Source organism: Pungitius pungitius, chromosome 11 (assembly GCF_949316345.1).
Source record: "Pungitius pungitius chromosome 11, fPunPun2.1, whole genome shotgun sequence".
NCBI lineage: Eukaryota > Metazoa > Chordata > Actinopteri > Perciformes > Gasterosteidae > Pungitius > Pungitius pungitius.
Genome location: NC_084910.1, coordinates 10,886,818 through 10,905,733, shown reverse-complemented (window position 1 = coordinate 10,905,733; position 18,916 = coordinate 10,886,818). Strand labels below are relative to the sequence as shown.

The following is an 18,916-nucleotide window of genomic DNA, read 5'->3' as shown; positions in this document are numbered from 1 at the left end:
TGGTCAGGTTGGCACGTGGGCGGTGCGTAGGTGTTTTGAGCATGTCACCAGTCTTTCAGGGCTGAGACAAAGGAGAAGATAAATAGGCTCTTAATGCCACTCAATCACAACCCTTTTAAAACAGCTGACCAAACCATAAGGGGCAGTCGGGCCTGATTGGAGGCCTGTTGAAGCGGGGTGAAGAGAAGCTCTACAGCAGTCACATTTTAGATTAGCCATTCACTGCACTGCAGACTTCTGCCTTAACTGCTCTTCTTTCTCTCCAGTCGTCTGACACACTACAGTATAGCTCGAACCGACTCCCTGATTGTGATGGGGAGTTCTTTAAAAGCCAATTTAAACTCAGTCCTTTGTTTAACTCCCCAGAAACTCAAGCTGGGACATATTGTGTTGGCTGTGTGTGTGTGTGTGTTTTATTGGGCCATGGCCTACGTTTTATGTGAGCTGTCTTTGAGCATGTGATGTTTTCTTAAAAGGAACTGAACAACTCTCAAAACTTGCACAGACTTTTTTGGGGGGTGAAAGAGAGAGTGCATGAGAGAAATCAATGGCTCAATTCAACCTATTACAGCCATGACTGTTGCTGTAATGGTGTGGAAATGGGCAGTGGTCATGTGGATCCTTTTTACACCTCCAGGCTCGGATCACAACTGAAGCTCCAATTCATTTCCTCCCGGCCTTGATTTAAAAAAAAAAAAGTGAGGATTTCAAAGACTCTCACATGATTGTGACGAGAGAAGAGATCCTTCCATTTTGTGAAGAGGATGAAACCTTCCATTCTGCCAGGTTTGCCGATGGGACAAACATAACACGGCAGCAATTTTCCTCGTTAAATAATGACTCCTCTACGCCAACAGGTTCATGGATTACCCGGAGCGTCAGGATGTGTATTCACCCTGAGGTGTGAGAGTGTGTGTATACGTTTGCGGATTGTTGGCTTGATGTTTGTTTTCACACCCATCGATTAATTGCGTTATATGCCTGCTGAGGTGACCAAGTCCCGTCTCCAGCAAGGCATTGCTTTTTTTTCTCCTCTCCCCTTATGCTGGCCATGGCCCTCTCTCACACAGACGCATTATTGGGACCAGTCTAATTAGTGCCTGTGGTGCCATATAGGGGAACCCTCGAAACCCCAGCACCATTGAAGGTTGGCCTTACCAGGGAGCCACTCAAAGGCTGAGGTCCAACTGCACCTGTGAGAAAGTTCACTTGGACCTAAACTCAAATTACTGCAAGGATTAATTGGGATAGGAGTTTAAAAAAGGCCTGCAGTTGTATTTACAATATGTGAGGTTCAGTTCCTTTTCATTTAGCTCCCTCAATCCCTCTAGTAGCACTCTCTCCTGGGGCAATGGAGAACAAAAAAAAAACGATTTTGCTCTCCTTCATCCCTCTTCCTCACTCTAGATAATTCTATGTGTTCGATATCAAATAATCTCTCCATTTTTTTCAGCCTATTTTAACATTATAACACTCAAACAGCTACCTGTGGGGGATGAGCCACGAGCCCATGACGGATGGAAAATATCTCTCGGAGGAGTGCTTTTTAAAGTCTCTGCCGTTCTCATGGGCCATATGTGAAATAGTGGCCAAATAGATTGAAAGAGAGAAGTATAGTTTGGATCGAGAGATACACCAAGATAAAGGAAGACATGAGGGAGATGAAGACATCCACAAGAAAGGAAGATGGTGTAGGTAATGGCAGTTGTGGTACTTAAGGTCTTGGGCTCTAACTTGTGTCCCACAGCACTTAACAGGCCCCTAGCCATCTCTCCCGCCAGTTAATTAGAATCCAATAAGGTTGCCGCCTGTTGGTCATTGTTCCTCCAGTGTGTTTACCCTTTCCAGAGGCTTCATTCGCTGCTTAATCTGCCGAGAAGCTGAATGTCAATAGGTCAGGCCAAGACTCCTGAGTCCCGAGAGAGTGAGGGAGACAGAGCGAAGGGGGAAGGAGAGAGGATCGGAGGGGGGGGGGGGGTGAAGAAAAAGGGTCATTCCTCCTTTTCTCCCTGCTCTCAATATTTTCCTGTAACGTTCCGTTCTTGTTGTTGTCGTCCCCCCTCCTTCCCGCCCCCCTTGCATCTCCTCTACTCTTCTTTTCTTCTCACTTCTAATCCCTCCTCTTGATTGTTCTAAGCTGCTTTCAGCCAGCCCCTGGGAGGGTGGGGGGTTCTTGGAGTCTGTTTTAATTAAGATTTAAAAGACGGCTCCCTCAAGAAGGGAGATTTGAGAGCAGGACTGACTGAGCCAAGTAAATGAATGAAGGTAGGACAGATTGTAGAGAAGGTCTAACAATTATCTGCAATCAGTAAAAGGAGAAAGTTAAAGATGTTTTTTTTTTTTAAGTAGATGGGCACAACACACCCTCCCCCCCCCCCCCCCCCCCCGCCCGCCCCCCCCGGGCATTCACACAATCGCAGCCAGATTTGGAGGCATCCGCGAGGCTAAGCCAAATGGGATTTTTTTTCATTTGTAATCAAGCAGCACAATCTATATAGATTGATCTCAACTTCCTGTGATCCATACCATATCCTGCGAGGGTGATATGGGATCAGCAGGGAGGTTGAGGGAGTTATCTCCACACCCTGTCTAATGATCGATCATCTCACCAGATGGGCTTAAGGGCCTGTAAGGCTCCACTTGTTTATCAGAGCCCCAAACCTGAGGCCTCTCCGCTAGATGTGAGCGGCAAAGAAAATCCGGTATTTGGGGACACACACAAGCTCAAGAAGAGCTCAAGACATGTTGTGTTGTGTTATGGGTGGTAGTGTTGCCATTGAGGAAGCTCTAGACCTTTCCTTAATTAACAGTCGAATCGCCTCAGGATCATAAAGGTTTTCGCTGTAGAAGTCGGGCTGTCAAAGATACAGGTCCGGTGGATGGCTTTACTTCGGCCATCTGTGTGGGTCGCCCCAACATGACGAGCGGGTGTGTGCTACATGTTTAGCAAAATCAGTCACCTTTTCCCCTACTGCAAAGCGACCATTCTTCATTCAGAGTCTAAGAAAACACACCCCAAATCACAGTAAGGTGTTTAAGTTCATCAAGCCACAGAGCGTTAAAGGTGTTAAAGGGGAGGGGTCAAGAGCCCCACCCTCGGCATTCTCTGCCATGACACATTGCAACACAGAGCCACCATATGTCCAGGGCTTCGCAGTCAATGAGCCAACCCACCCAGCATGACAAAGACCCATTCACACAGAGTTGACTCGGAGGTGATCTGCGATGCCATGGTATGATTAGCACAGAATGCAGCACTAGTCCAACCGGTGGCCATTTGAGAAAAAAAAAAAAACCTATAGACAAGAACATGTAAAAAGGAGTGGGGAAAATGGTAAGTGGCCAGATAACTCTTTTGAGTGGGTAAGCGCGAGCATGATCTTGCTGCAGCGCCATAGGTTGCCTCCATCAAAGCCCCTCGAGATTCTCCCAGCAGCCTCCGTCACTCACAACTCCCGTTAATAAGGCCAGCAGTAAACGCCAGGAAAGATATGCAGGGATGAAAGATTCTTCTCTCATGTTCTCGCTTTGAGGATGTGTTTCGGGCTGTAGGGGGGCCTGGGGGGGGGGGGGGGGGGTGGGGGGTGGGCAACTTTGTAGAGCAATGCTACAATAACAACAACAATAAATCCATCTGATTATAAAATGATATTTTGTGTCCCATGTCCTGTTGCATTGCAGCTCTGGGGTCTTTTTTGCAGAAAAACCCTCACTAAGCTGAAGGTATAGAAGAAGCCTATGTGAAAGAATAAAGTGTGTGGGACTCCTGGGGGAGGGTCATATCACACATATATTCTTTCACTGCAGCGATTAATATCAGAGAAAAAAAGGTCAAACTTGACTTGAAACAGTCCAGTATATCACAGTTACATTCAGAGCCTTTCATACATCAATCCCTGCTGTGATGTCTCATCAGCTTGGTCACACAAAAGAGACCCCGCACTGCACATTATCAAAGATTGATGGGGTGTCCTAGTTAAAACGGAGGGGGGGGGGGTTACTGGTTAGAGAAAGGGAGTTTGCGTTAGCCTTTGCCTTTTCAATCACGATAACTGTGGGTTGTGTGGCCTTTTCCAGCCCAATGCAAACCTCATCACTGCGGTTGGCAAATGTTATGCCAGTCTTCGACCTCGAGGCCTGACCCCGAGACGTATGGGGAAACTTGTAAATGCAGGTTTTCGATGTCAATCTTCTCAGACAACCCTGGCTGACTCAGGAAGCTAAAGACGGAGGGCTAAGCCTTCCAATCCGGCCTTCCAATCCGTCCCCTCCACCCCCCCCCCTACATCCGCCCTCTTCCTCATCCTCCCCTGTAACAGAAGAGAAAACAAACTGACAGAACAAACAGGCAGATTACCCTAAATCCTTTTTTCTCTAGCACACAACCTAACCGTCTCTTATATCCACTCTTCACCGCCATCCTACCCGTTTCTCGTTCAGAGTGCTTGCTTAATAATTAATTGATTAATTAGCTCGCTCATTAATCATTCATTCATTAATCATGGCCTGATTTTTCTAGAGGAAGCGGCACAATCTGAAAAACCCTGACTTCACATTTCACTCTAATTATGCTCCTTTACTAATCAACGCTTAAGAAATGGAGTTTCAGGAAATTAGTTTTCCCCTTCCCTTCTTCTTCTCAACACAAAGCAGGATGTATTGAGGTCAGAAGGTAACATTGTTCCCCTCCTTCCTTGTGTTTGCAAGCTCTTACTCATCAGTAATTTTGAAAGAACGGTTACAGGCAATATAAACAGAGGAACATTTTAAGACATATTTTATGTTAATTTAAAACTCGCCTTTTCGCCACCTCTCGAAAAGAGAGAGAGGAGAAACTCCGGTCACAGGCTAACCACAGACATTGATTAATAAATGGCAATTTGAAAGCCGTTTGTAAGAAGAGAGAGGCGGCAGCATTGTGAATCAAACACTTATTGTTTTCACTGGATCTATGGCTCTCCTGGGAGAAGGAGATAATTTGTTTAATCGCCAGGAGTTATGTTCTCTGGACAGGGAGATGGCAAGATAGGATAGTTCAGAAATATTTACTGCAATGTGGAGCAGGAGAAGAGAAACACACTTGAAATAGGCTTAATGGAAAGTGTTTTGGGGCCTTTTGTGTTCCTGTTGGATGGAGCGTTTACAACACAGCTCAGCTGCTTTCTCTGAAGGGGCTCTCGTCAGCTGCTGACAAAAATGAATCAAGCATCAAATTGAAGAGAGCTGCAGTGAAATGGAGGCATTAACCTCTAAGCTTTAAAAAGCACATATTAACCAACACTAATGAGACTCTCTTTGAGCTGGCTATATGTTTTATATTCAAACACACACAAAAGCACAGTTTTGACTCCAATGTGCCGTGCTGCTTCTGAATGAGGTTGTCTCTCTTATTCATCTCACCAGCAGCAAACACTGCAGAAGTGAACAATAGCGTAGATGGCCCTTTTACTCTAATGAGATGCATACATTTACAACATTACCACCCTCATTAAAAAATAATAATAATAAAGGGGGAAAAAGTATTAATTATGAAACGCACTACTTCCTATTGTGAAAAGCCATGGGGGTTTCCACTGGGCTCAATTAGGAAGACTAGGCCGCAAATCCCTAGACTAAATTAATTGACACCCCAGGGCATTAGGCCCAGAGTCCCAGTACAGAATCTATGTGGAGAGTTCCTTTGTTTTCATCATTTCATTTAGAAAAATTGAGATGGAGGCAATTTTAACAGTATTTCTTCGTTGTTTTATTGATTTTGAATGTATTAGTTATTCATATTGTTTACTTGTCATGTCTTCTGCCAGAAATGAAAATGTTGACTTTTTGGAAATGTATTCATGCCCCATTTTTGACAAGCTTCTCCGTCACATGTTGCGCACCGTTGCCGTTTTATCCAGCACGTCAGCTGTTGGGCACACACTAAACCAGGGCTTTCGCAAACACAGCACTAGAAGTCAATGATTTAAAAGCACAGTAAATCATCTAAAAGCCCTTTCTTCCAAACACTGGGGAAGGAGGAGAAAGGAGCCACAGAGATACATTGGGAACAGAGTAAGAGAGAGAGGGAAGCAAGGCGGGGGGGCCTGGGGGGGGAGGGGGGGGAGGGGGGGGGCACAGAAAAGGGCTGGAACTGTGACACAGATCCAGCCAGCAGCTGTCTTGCAGTGGAAACACCTGGGGGTAAGCAGGAATGACACAAAATGACAAGACCAGCTCAATCAACATCTTGTCAACACTGCTGGCTGATGTGTACAGACAATTTCATAGCGCCACCACTGGCTCCCTCCCCCTTTCTCTCTTTTTTTATATGGCTTTTTATTTCTTGTCTTCCTGCCAGCCACCCAGTCACTTGCTATCTGTCTACATGGAGTCAGCTCTCAGCTCTTTGGCTTCAGAGTATTGGGGAGGGGTGCGGGGGCGGGGGGGTGGCTGTTTAAAAGCTGTGCAAGAATTATAGTCGGAGCGATGCTTCTGCCCACTGGTAACCCTAAAGACATAGTAGTGAGACAGTAAGTGTGTGTGTGTGGGTAAAGACAGTATAAGAATTAGCGTATTTATGGCACATTGTTGGGCGCCGCAGCGCAGTGACTGGGCAATCCATTCACATACACTCACACACCGACTATGTCCCATCAGCACTCTTGGTCCCCCCCCCCCCCCCGCAGCCTCCTCCTTTCCCCCCTCCTTGCATGCATACCACTCTGCTCTATCCACTGCATCTGCTCGAGCAGGTACCCGGGGAGAGACTCTGCTGCTGCTCGCCCATGCGATCAGCCCCAATGCTGCCCTGATGTGTGCAGTGCCCTATTGCAGCAGAGAAAAAACCTTGTGGTGACAGCCTTGGAGACAGACTGATTACAGCATTCCATCAATCGCCGCTGCCCTCATGGCCCACTCCTTTTGCAAATAGAAGCAGACAGGAGCCCACTTTTTCCATTTTTACCTCACCTCAGTTTTTGCGGTCCTCCGAACACATCGTGGCTCTTTTTTTTGTTGTTTTTCACTCGCCTTCTCTGCTTTTTTGAGTGTTGTGTTGACAAGCTCACACAAACCCCTGTGATTTTCACACCGGGGATGCAGAGAGCGGGAGAAAGGGACATGGGATGCGAGACAGAAGAAAGAAAGATGGGGCGAGAAAGTGTAAGAGAGATGCTGGCAAGAGATGACAGTTGACACGGAAAAGCAGGGAGAGAAAGAGCCAACGAGAAAGCAAATCAACAATTATTAACACCTTACATGACTGTCCAAGGGGGCCTGCTCACAAACGGATGGGTGATGAGCAGAGGAAAGAAAGGATAGGGCAGAATTGTAGAGGAATAGGAAGACATGCCCTGGGTTGGGGTATCAACAGAACAATGGGGGGGTTGGTTAGTAAAGCGGGGCCCACGCTAAGAAGTTTCCAGGTTTGAGCCAAGATTTTCACAATGGAAACACGGCTGAAAGGAGAGCCAAGGAGGATTAAACTCCAGCAAACAACTCTTTAAAAGCTGTTATACTGCAATTTGGGCAACATAAAAAATGCAGAGCGGAAAGGAACAGAAGATAACAAATGAAGCTGGGTTTAGAGTGCAGATGTGATGCCACCAGGGACAGACGGGGTTGAGGAGGGAGGACAGGGTGCATAGGGCACGAGAGGAGACCATCTGCAGAGGCACAAGCTGAAAGAGTTCACAAAGGTCCAAGTCAAAAGAAGGGTTCATGCAGTGCTTGTGCTGGGTCCGCCACTGCCACCAGTTGGTGGGTGGTTTCGGTTATTATTGCCCTTGAAGGCCTCAGAAGTTCTGAAGGAGTCATGGTAATGAGCTTGGTAGCCAGATCAAACATGAGATGGGTGCAGGGTCCCCTTTGGGACATACTCTTTGGTTCAGCTACATCAGCTATTTGTTTGTATACACACACACACACACACACACACCGACACAGGGAGGGGGAGACAAAAGATCCCAACTCAAAACAAAGGGATAATAATTCCATACAGAGAGAAATGGGCGCTTGCATTTTCCAGCCCGATTTAGAAGCCTTATCGAGACACGGCACAATGGATGGCATTTGGGGAAAGGGGTTGTTTATTCTAAGCTTGACACTTTTTTGCCAATTGCCTTGTGCTGTTTTTTTCCCCCTTGTTTTCTCCTCTCTGACTCTTATTGTGGAAAAGCTCGCACCAGCTGGCTGCAGGATACTACCTCCACCACTGGGGAGAAAAGTGCAAGTAGATATCAGGCACTGTTTTCTAACATTTAGAATTTTTGCTGCAAAGCACAAATTGTCCAGTCAAGTTGAGGGCGCTTTTATTTATAGATCCCACAGGACTGGACGTTGCACTCTTTGCACCGGATTGGAATGTGGACCTGGAATAAAATAGGGACGTAGCTCGGAGCCTCTTAGAGTGAATGAACTTGTAGTTGAGTGTCATAACAACACAGGGAAATATACACAGTGCTTTGCAGAGCTCATACAAGCAAGACATTATTTTAGGTTTTATTTGAAGGACCTGACTTTTTGGAGGCTGACTTAAAGGCAAGGTTTTATTTCCTTTTTTCACCATACTACCAAATTGGCATGAGAGATTATGACTAGAGTGACTTGATAGTAAATGCACTGTAGTTTTTTACATCCCCACTTTAGCAAAACGTCATCTGAAATGCCATTATCTTTCACATACACTTGCGCGCACACACACACACACACACACACACACACACACTCACTCACACAATCTAATTCTGTCAAGGCAGATGTGCACTGGTGGACGGATCATTGCGGACATCTGTCCATCTCTTCCTGATCCCTCCTGATGTGAGTGTATCCCTATCAGCACAGATAAAGAAGGGAGTTTGCAGGCAGCGCCGGGGTGGACGCAAAGCTCTTTAATAGGTTGTGTCCAAGTCAAAGAGCCTGCTTTGCACTTAACTCCAACCATGTGACAGAGAGAGTGAAGTCACTGTGTCAAAGTTACTGCTAAATGTGCCCTTCAGTGCCTGCCATGTTGCTTCCCCTATTAGAACTGCCCCACCCTCAACACTCATCCACACATATAAACGGGCACACACATAAACATACATTTTTAGACACATCACACATACACACACTGAGCCCACACAGTCGGGCAGAGATGCGCACGCACACACACACACACACACACACACACACACACACACACACACACACACACACACACAAACTTAGCCCCAGCAGTGCATCCAGCAGCGTGAAATGATATTCCATTTTCAGAAATCCGGATTAAAATATACCAGGCCAAATATGTTTTGACCTTGTTACTGGGGAATGGAAAAGAACACACTCACACACAGGTGAGAAACTGAGTGTTCATTTTTTTTGTCATGAAGACTAAAATTGAACTGCATTAAAAGTAACATTAGGCACACCGCATGTGGTACACCTAATCTACACGGCACTTATTTACCTGCGTAACATTCGAGACGACAAGGTAAATAAACCCACATCTACAGCAGAAATGTTAGGATTTCTTGGGGGCTCGAATTGTCCTCTTTGAATGTGATTCACTTGTAGCCAACAAACAGTGAAAGCAAGACAAGAGAGCAACGGCGTTGCAGCATTTGTGCGAGTGTATGTGGCACTGCAGCACACCAAGAACCAGCCGGCTCACACCCACAGCTCCCTACTTCTTCTCACTGGCTCTCTTTGTCTGCCTCTGTTCCTCCCTCGCTCCCCGTCAGAAACGTATTCATGTAATTAAGCTGCTAATACACCGTCAAAGAATTGTCTAATTCAGCAAGGAGGAATTAAAGGAATCTGGCATGAGTCATTAGCCATTCGAGATGTTCTGTTGAGCATTTTCAATAAGGGATCCGGAGAGCAATGAATCACTCACATGGTGTGAAGACATTCACCACAGCACAGACTCTGTAGTCTATATTTGTACGCTTGCATGTGTATGTGTGTGTCCGCGGGACGTTAATTGCAAATATCTAAGCGTGCGAAATTGTATGTGGCCGAGGTAAAGAGGAAATTATTCCGTGTATGTCATTCATCCAAACAATCAAACAATACAGATAATTATTACTTGACACGTCGATTCTCTGGGAAAGATACAAGAGAAAAATCCCTCTGCCAGGATATAAGCATATGAAAAGCTCATAAAAGGCAGGCAGCCTGTGAGAAACAGTCTTTTTAAAAGTATGATGAGGAAATGCCTTTGCGAAAAGCTTAATAGCCTCAGCTTGAAGATGGTTCACTTCTCATTGGCGCTCTCAAATTAGCCTGCTTTGATCCACAGTGCATGACACACATACACCTGTTTGCGCACACGGCTCTAAAGGCTTTTTAGACGCTTGGTAAAATGATGAAACGGGAGACATTATTGAGGAACGAACATTGGTGGTTTTGTGGTCTCTTTCCTTTTAAGCAAACCATTAACATCTCTTTTGGCCAAGATGGAGAGAGAAGAAAGAATGGGTGCATGTGAAAATGGGTTTTTGAGACAGTTGAGAACCACATTCGTATGGCCCGCGGATAACTCACGTTCCTGATGACCTCACTGTTTGGCGGCTTCAATTGTGCTATTGGGTGACAGAGACAGGAGGGTGCAAAGGGAGCGAGGCGAGGCGAGGGACAGGGTTTAGCCCACAGTGCACCCGGAGATGAAGTGGATAATTGAGTGCAGAATAAACACTGCCAACAACCTCGGAAGCCCCCCTTTCAAAAAGAGAGAAAAACTAGAAAGAATGAAGCCTAAGAGGGGGGGAAGAGAAGGGGAAAGAGAAAGGGGGTGAGAGAGAAAATCCCAGCTACCCTCTGGTGGGGGGGGAAAGCTGCTATTGAAAAGCTATTAAACTTGCATTTAGCAGGATTGATTGGAAATGAAGAGGCCTATTAAAAGAGAGGGACAAGGGGACAATAGCGCGTCTCTGGCCGCCGTATGTTGCCCTCCTTTCAGCAGCTTTCTTTGCTGTGGGGGGGGGAGGGGGGGGCAACCCTGTCTGTTTAAGCGCTGCCACCAAGAGAAGCAGTTCAGGGGGGGGGGGGGCTTAGCACTGCCTGAAAAGAACCCTCTTTATCTTCCTCTGTCCCCCTTCCCTTCCATTCTCCACCCAGTAACAAAGAGAGAGAGAGAGAGAGAGAGAGAGAGAGAGAGAGGGAGACTGACTGAAGTTTTTTTTTTTTAAGTCCTCTTTGCAGACGCAAACAGACACCCCACTTAGATAACCAACCAACTGCCTCTTCTCCCACCTCCCCCTACAGATTAGTTACCTCCAGAGTCTTGCCATCCTCCCCCTTGCCAGCAGTGTTTCTAATACTTAATCTTCAGCATAGTGGCACAAACCGTTGGAACCGCGGAACCGTGTTCGCGCCGCGTCTCTGTCTCGGCGTGAAGGCAGGCCAGCTAATCCGGCGGGACCGTGCGCCATACATAAACACAGCAGCAGAACAGCTGCAGGTGTCTCTGCCGACTTTCTGCAGGCTCAAACGCACGGGTCCCCTGGGAACTTTAATGGAGTTTTGATTGTTTAACATCCATTTTTACAAAAAGCGCCCTGAAAGAGTGGCGGATTTGCCTCCCCAGAAGTGTGTTTGCTTCACGTCAGCGAGCATAACCATATGGTCTCGAGAAAGACTTAAATAAGTAAGGAGGCGCAGATGACTAGAAGCAACATTCATGGAGGGAAAGAAATATATAAATTTTCACACATCTCAGCCCTCTCTATTCTCTCAGCAAGTGCCATGAAAACAGGAGAGAGTACCCGAGTCCACCCTCTTTCATACTAACTCCTTACAGGGCGGGTTTTACTTTTCTTACACATCATTTCTGGTGGCAGTGGAGAAACCTACAGCCATTACAATATTCTGCATAACTATTCTGCATAGTTGTATATTTTCTAGCTATCTGGTGAATTTCAGTCCTATTGCCCATCCACCATCATAGCATATATATAAATAAATATGAACTGTAAATCAATTTGTGTTCACATGGTGTTCTCCCTCTCTGTTCTCACAGCAGCCACCCAAGCAGCGTACTTCTCCCAGCAGCCCCAGGACCAGGTGGTGGTGTCGGGTCTGTCCGTGACCCTACCCTGTGTGATTGTGGGTTATCGAGGAATGGTGCAATGGACCAAAGATGGCCTGGCGCTGGGTGGAGAGAGAGACCTACCAGGTATTATCACAGTTTATGTCTTCCTTCACTCTCCGGCCTTCCGTGTGTTCAGAGCTCTCCCTCTCTTGCTCTCTCTCTCTCTCTCTCTCTCTCTCTGTGTTTGTCTTACCACGATCAATGCGAGGTCTTATTAGAAACCAAGTCACTCTATGTCAACTGCCAGAGTTTTACGCAAATTAATGTTTAGCGAACAATGTGCCGCAGACAGGTTGGCCACTGCTGCAACCACACACACACACACACACACCAAACTTTAATTTGTTGTTTAGCATTTTAATGGTCTGGTAGGAAGGTAGATAATCAATTGGCTTTTGTCACGCACTGACATTTAAATGTGCGGTAGACTAGAGAGAAGGTGGAGAGGCTTCCTCTCGACCTTAGCCACCCAATCTTCATTGTGTCTGTCTTTAAAGGACAGACTTCTCATGCAGCAGCCCGCTCACGTGTTGCATTTTCCTATCTTACACTGCTCCACTAACACAAAGGCTCAACGCCTGGCTCGCTGAGGTTGTTCATGCTTTCATTGGTGTCTCAGAGAGGCTCGCCACGTTTCTCGCCCCTTTTGTTTAAGGCACAAGTCTGATGTGTTGTTTATTGGGTGGTTTGTTTTGTCTCCGTCTCCGGGCTGGTCTTCACGCAGGCTGGAAGCGGTATTCCTTGATGGGCGACCCGCTATCAGGCGAGCACAGCTTGCTGATCGATTCGGCAGAGTTGGAGGATGACGCGGTGTACGAGTGTCAAGCTACACAAGCAGGATTGCGCTCCCACCGTGCAAAGCTCACTGTACTAGGTAAGATACGCAGCTCATGCATGATCCTCACAGCCGGCCCCCTTGTGCCAAGGCCCGCAAGCTGGCAGCACTTGGGAACAATCAGGGGAGTGTTTTCATCGCATAACACAGAGAAACACATAACACGTACAACAGGCAAGATAATCTCATTTCAAGAAGGTCTTCATGTACATTGATGAAAAAAATGTAAAAAACACTGTTGAATTATGTTATTCTCCACTCAAAAGATACCCTCAGTTTAAATCTACTTTTCTGCATCATGTCCTGAAGGTATAATTCAAACTAGGCAAGGTTCAGCCAACAGATTCATCTAGAAAAAGAAAAAAAAAGAAACCCACCGCTCTGAGAAGCGATAATCAAGACCGTGGATGTCTAGGATAATGTGATTGCTGCAGTCACAAATGACTCGCGCAGTCGCTTGAGCATCAGGGTTTGCACAGTTAGCACATTTTGCAGTGAGCCACAACATTTGTCAACGGCGAGGCTTTTTTTTTTTTACATTAACATGATGTGAGTGATCTACTTCTTCACAGAGACATTCGGGGGTTGAGAATGGGAGGGAGGGAGGGCCAGGTCCTGTGGGAATCGGAATTGGAAAAGCACTGCTGGCATCTGGTGGCATGTAAAGGAACGCCACTCGACAAATCTGTCTGGTTAATTGTCCGTGCGCGCTGCGTGAAAGTATTACAAAGAGTTAGGGCACAACTTATGGAGGGAGGGTTTAATTAGTTAATCAGCTTTTGCCACATCGCAAAGCGTTCACCACAGTGCCTGTTGTCCTTGAATTTATCGGTTGCTATTAAGGGGTGAAGTCTGAGTTAATGAGAGTGACAAGCGGTACAGATAGGGTTGTAATGGAAAGACAAGCAGAAAGCGATCACAAGCAGCATGTAGGAATGTTTCAACTGAATGAATAGCTTTAGAAAGCTCACCCATGTTCACCAACCTATATGTGTCTCGTGTCAGTGTCAATGCTTTCAACACATGCCCACACAGCCACAGAAACCCACCCATGTGGGTCTTTTTTCTTCAATTTAACGCTCTCTGAAATACCAAATCTGCTCTTACATTATATACAATTCATAAATACATAAAGCAAATTAGGTGAAATGCTCAGGAACCCGTGCTTTATGTTTACTTTTGGACATAAGGGTGTGCAAAAGCGGTACACACACCTTTGTGTGTGTGTATGCCTGTCTGTGAATCAATGTGGCCAGATGAGACCAAAGCAATCCTGCACAGTGAAAGGAGTCAACGGCAGGAGTGCAGTCAGGGGAATCGGCATGGAAATTAAAATCACCTAGCACTCGGATTCCATTAGTGTCCGTGTTGAGGTAGCGGAAGGACCTCTGACAATTCAGATACACACATTGAAATTGGTTCGGCGGAGGGAGCGAGAAAGGCCAGCACAAACCCCATGTTTACGCCTTCTCATATTCGTTGGGGAGATAGACGCCTTCATCAGGGGTGGCACGCTTGGCTTGCCAGTGGTGCGAGTGAAACCATGCAAATAAATGGACAAATAAGTAATTCAGTTGAAACATCACTCTGAAACAGTAAAAGCAAATGGAGTAATAATGCAAGTCCCAAGAAAGGAAAAACATGTGGTTGAGTATGTTTTCTTTTCAAATGAAAACTGTTTCTCTTTTCTCTTGGCTGAAACTACACTTCAACACATGGCCATAAGAAGATATTGTTTGCCTCTTATGTTGTTGCGATGTATTGATGCTGAGCTGAGAGCAGCAGCGTGCTCAATAACAGTATGGCCTCTTCGGGACTCTGCGCTGGCCTGGAGCTGTAATGAGGTTTTTTTGTGTTGAGTGGTATGTTTGTTCTGCTTTACAGTTCCTCCTTCAGACCCTGTGGTGGAGGGTGGCCCTGTTGTACGTCTGAAGGCCCACACACCACACAATCTCACCTGCAGAGCCTCAGGAGCCAAACCTGCTGCTGAGATCACCTGGTACAGAGATGGAGAGGTCATGGAGACGGCAATTTATTCCAAGGTACAGTATTTCTATCTTAGTCCACATCTCTTCCCAGCATCGCCATTCAAAGACTAACCAACCACACTATATTATGACATGTAAAAGCCACAGAAATGAATGCAAAGCTCTTTAAATCAGTTATGTTTTCTCTAAGGGGAGGATTTCCCTTTGTTATCCTAATCTTCCTTTCATGGTCTCACATTTTTTTAATTCTATCACCACCCGTCCCTTGCACAATTTCTTTGCTCACTCTCTGCAGTCCCCCTCCCATTTCCCTCCTGCCTGACCCACCCCCCCCCCCCCCCTTCCCGCCTACGCCTCCCTGCCGCCGCTAACCCCCTCCACCCCCTTTGCTCCCTAATGCAGCGACACTACAGCATAACTGGAGCATGCCAAAGCTCAGGCAGGCATGAGTGTTTCATACAGTAGAGTTTCTGCAGAGAAGAAATAACCCACAACAATGCAGAAACACAATGGGGATGCGCCAGAGCGTAAGGCAGCCACGGCTGGGAAAGTGTCACATTTTTCATGCTCTCTGACCATGCTAAACGACGCTAAACGCCACATTTAAGGCGGCAGTGAGAAGCGAGGGGAGAGGATTGGAAGGGGGGGGGGGGGAGAAGACAGGAGGGGGGGAAAGCGGCATGCATGGAAGAAAAAAAAGAATGCAGAGGTGACTAATGAGATGGCTTTGAGAAAAACGGAGATTATTTCTACCATTAAGAAATGAGACTGAGGGCAGAGGAAGCTTTGTCTTAGCGAGGGGTGATGTCAGCGGAGGGATGTGATTTGATCCAGCGTAAAGTGCTTTTTCCGTTTCTGGCTGAGGAAGGGAAAGCCTGCGTCCATTGATTGTGCTGTCCATGGAGGAATCCCAGCTTGCCCTTGCCCTCTTCCTTAGACGTGTGACACTTCTTCCTCACTGTGTGTGACAAAACAAAACACATTGCTTTTTTTTTTACTTCTTCTTGTGAGTGTTTGTACGAGGAAGTGAAGGAGAAAGTGAGAAAGCCGCGAGCAGTATCCTCAGAATCTACACCTTTCCTCACTTAGGCATATTGATTTCTGGGAGCAGTAAATAGATTTAAAAGATGATGACAAACAAGTAGCGCTGACGGGGAACACTCTCAGAAATGTGGGAACAGCACAATATCCCCTGCTGCATCATAAAATATCGGATTTAACTGCCATTCCAAGAAGGGGGTGACAATTTTAACGCCTTACATGAAAAACTGAGACCTGCAGTTAGCGGTGCAGTCACATAGCGCAAGCCACTTGCTTGTGTCCCCTTGAGCTGATAATCTGCTCAACTGAAAATGAGTCTCATTCAAAGCATAGTTTGTAAACTGTTGTTTGGACGAAAAGGAGGATATAACAGTTGTTGTGCAACTCTACAGACTCTGCTTGAGGATGGAAAGAAGGAGGCGGCTGTCAGTATGCTTCCCATTGTTCCTGAGGATAGCGACTCTGGACGCACTTACACCTGCAGGGTTCTCAACCCAGCTGCCCCAGCTGGACGACAGACATCCATCACTATCAATGTCCAGCGTGAGTGTCCCTCCTCAAGCTGCTGTACACAGACCACCAAAGTATTGCAACGTTGTAGCACAGTGCATGCTTTGTGCAGTAATCTGAAAAGCACATTTGTCTCTGTTCTGCTGTTGAAATGCAAATGGTGCCAAAAACTATACTAAATCTGTGCAAGTAACTTAAAGGTTTTGCTTTTCACAGACCCTCCCTCAGTGACTCTATCAGTCCAGCCTCAAACAGTAGCCGAGGGGGCTAAGGTCCTCTTCATCTGCTCAGCTTCGGCCAATCCGGAAATCACTGGATACAGGTATCCATCATTTATGTTAATCTAAATTTTTAACTGTGATCCTGCCACCATCCATGCAGAGCCAGCAGTGTAAGATGCTGACACGGCAAAATCACTGAGCCACTTTGAGACAGCATATACTGCCAACGGGCCAACCGTAGTAAAGTTGTAATTCAGCAAGAAGCAGTACAAGCAAGCAAGTGATTTGTGGATTCATTGGATTAAATGGGCTGCTTGATTGGCAGCGTTTGATTGTGATTGGCACAAGCCATGAATCGGCTAATAACCACTATGATTCGCATGGCTAAATGCCTACCCTGAACTAATGCCACTGTATAATGTGATTATTCATCTGTCCCAGGTGGTCGAAAGGAGGAGTTCCCATCTCTGAGGCAAATGGGGACAGCCTTGAGGTGACAGTAGACTACTCTTACTTCACAGACCCCGTCTCCTGTGAGGTGTCCAACTCTGTGGGTAGCACCAACGTCAGCACCCTAGTCGATGTCCAATGTGAGTTGAAATTGAGGCAAATATTCTATAAAGACTTGCTTAGCTGCGTGTTTTGAACTTTCTCAAGGTATGTTATTGAAATAAACGGTGTCGCTTCCCCCTAGTTGGCCCCAGACTGCTGTCGGAGCCCAAGCCAATGACGGTGGACATAGGGATGGATGCAGCTTTCACCTGTGCATGGACTGGAAACCCTCCTCTGACCTTGGCTTGGACCAAGCAAGGCTCCAGCGTGGTAAGGCCACAAACACCAGTCACCACCTTAATCTAGTGTTAAAGCTTCAACACCATCCCTCCAGAGAGAAACATTCACACGTGGCTTTGAGGCATGAATTCCTCACACATTTCCCCCAAACATTCTTTTTGTGTCTTGATCTTCGACACCTCCTCTCTCTATGCTTCCCGAGGGCTAAAGCCTCCGGCAGAAAACTATCCACTGACCGTTCCATGCTGCATATTCAGAGCGCATGACGTGCTGTCATAACTCTAATCAGTCAGTCAGTCAACCAGTGCCGCAACTCCTGCTGCACTTAAGTATCCATTCCCTCACTCCATTTTGTAGGTGGAAGAAATGTGACATTTCCACCTTCACTTACATCATCTTGGTAAAAAGTCTTTTTAGCACACACACACACACACACACACACACACCGTCAGTGGGGACATCTCGTAGGAGCTTCTCTCCTGGCAACTAATACAATTTCTGAGGTGGTGCTGGAAAAAAAAAATTGCAGAGAGGGATGCTGCAGCATGGCATAAGTGATGCTGTCATCTCAAAGAGTGACGGAAAAAACGCAGACATTTTTCTAATCCACCCACTGCCACTATCCCTCAAACAGCTACGAGTAATAGATTAATTGGGTTACTCCATAAGTGTGCTGAAATAAAAAATTGGAGCGAGGGTGGGGATGTGGGGGGGGAGGGGTGGCTGTAGAGAGGAGGACAGAGTGGGGGTAAATGGATTAATCACAGCTTGATGGAATGACAGAATCAATGAGCTAAGGAGTGAGTGAGTGTTGCAGCTCTAAAGGCTAAGGCCCACTCACACCATAGTGCGCTCCATTCTGTCCCCACTGTTTAATTACAACAATCTCCCCTCCAGCACAGCCATTCAGCGGTGGCTGGAGTGCTTAATGCTGTGATTAAAGCTCTTCACAATGAAATTAAACTTAAACCACCAGCATTTGTTACAATGGTCAGCCCACCTCTGCGCTGCTTCTACAATCAGCGGGTCACTGATAAAGGTCCTGGGTTTCTTTGTCTGCCCCCTCACTCCTCCTCTCTCCAACTCACTTCTCTCTCTGGATTCCTCACTAGGTGCTCAGTAATGGCAACACCTTGCAGCTGAAGGGTGTTACCCAGGAGGATGCTGGAACATACACCTGCAAGGCCATCGTACCTCGGATTGGGGTGGCAGAAAGAGATGTCACTCTGACCGTGAATGGTGAGTGGCTTCCTTTATCCACGGTTGTGTGGAAAATTTGGCATTGGTCAATATTTCATAATCTATATACCTATTTTGTTTCTCTGACCTTCTCACTCACTGCGATTCCTTCTTTACACCAGGCCCACCTATCCTCACAGTGGACCCCACGCAGCATGCTGTCAAGCACTCCAAGGGCAAGCTGGAGTGCCGGGTGGGAAGCAGCCCCCCGCCAGATAAGATTGTGAGTGAGCGCCGTCAT

General features: G+C 46.6%; 1 protein-coding gene across 2 annotated transcripts in view; it reads left to right on the top strand.

Moving 5' to 3' along the window:
* kirrel3l (kirre like nephrin family adhesion molecule 3, like) overlaps positions 1-18,916 on the top strand; it is a 29,702-nt gene that overhangs the window by 7,509 nt on the left and 3,277 nt on the right. For both annotated transcript variants that reach the window (XM_037453798.2, XM_037453797.2), the window contains exons 2-10: positions 11,978-12,133; positions 12,774-12,923; positions 14,769-14,926; positions 16,306-16,456; positions 16,640-16,745; positions 17,086-17,234; positions 17,339-17,466; positions 18,549-18,675; positions 18,798-18,898. In XM_037453798.2, coding sequence (XP_037309695.2) covers positions 11,978-12,133; positions 12,774-12,923; positions 14,769-14,926; positions 16,306-16,456; positions 16,640-16,745; positions 17,086-17,234; positions 17,339-17,466; positions 18,549-18,675; positions 18,798-18,898 — 1,226 coding nt within the window. The remainder of the gene's footprint in view (positions 1-11,977; positions 12,134-12,773; positions 12,924-14,768; positions 14,927-16,305; positions 16,457-16,639; positions 16,746-17,085; positions 17,235-17,338; positions 17,467-18,548; positions 18,676-18,797; positions 18,899-18,916) is intronic.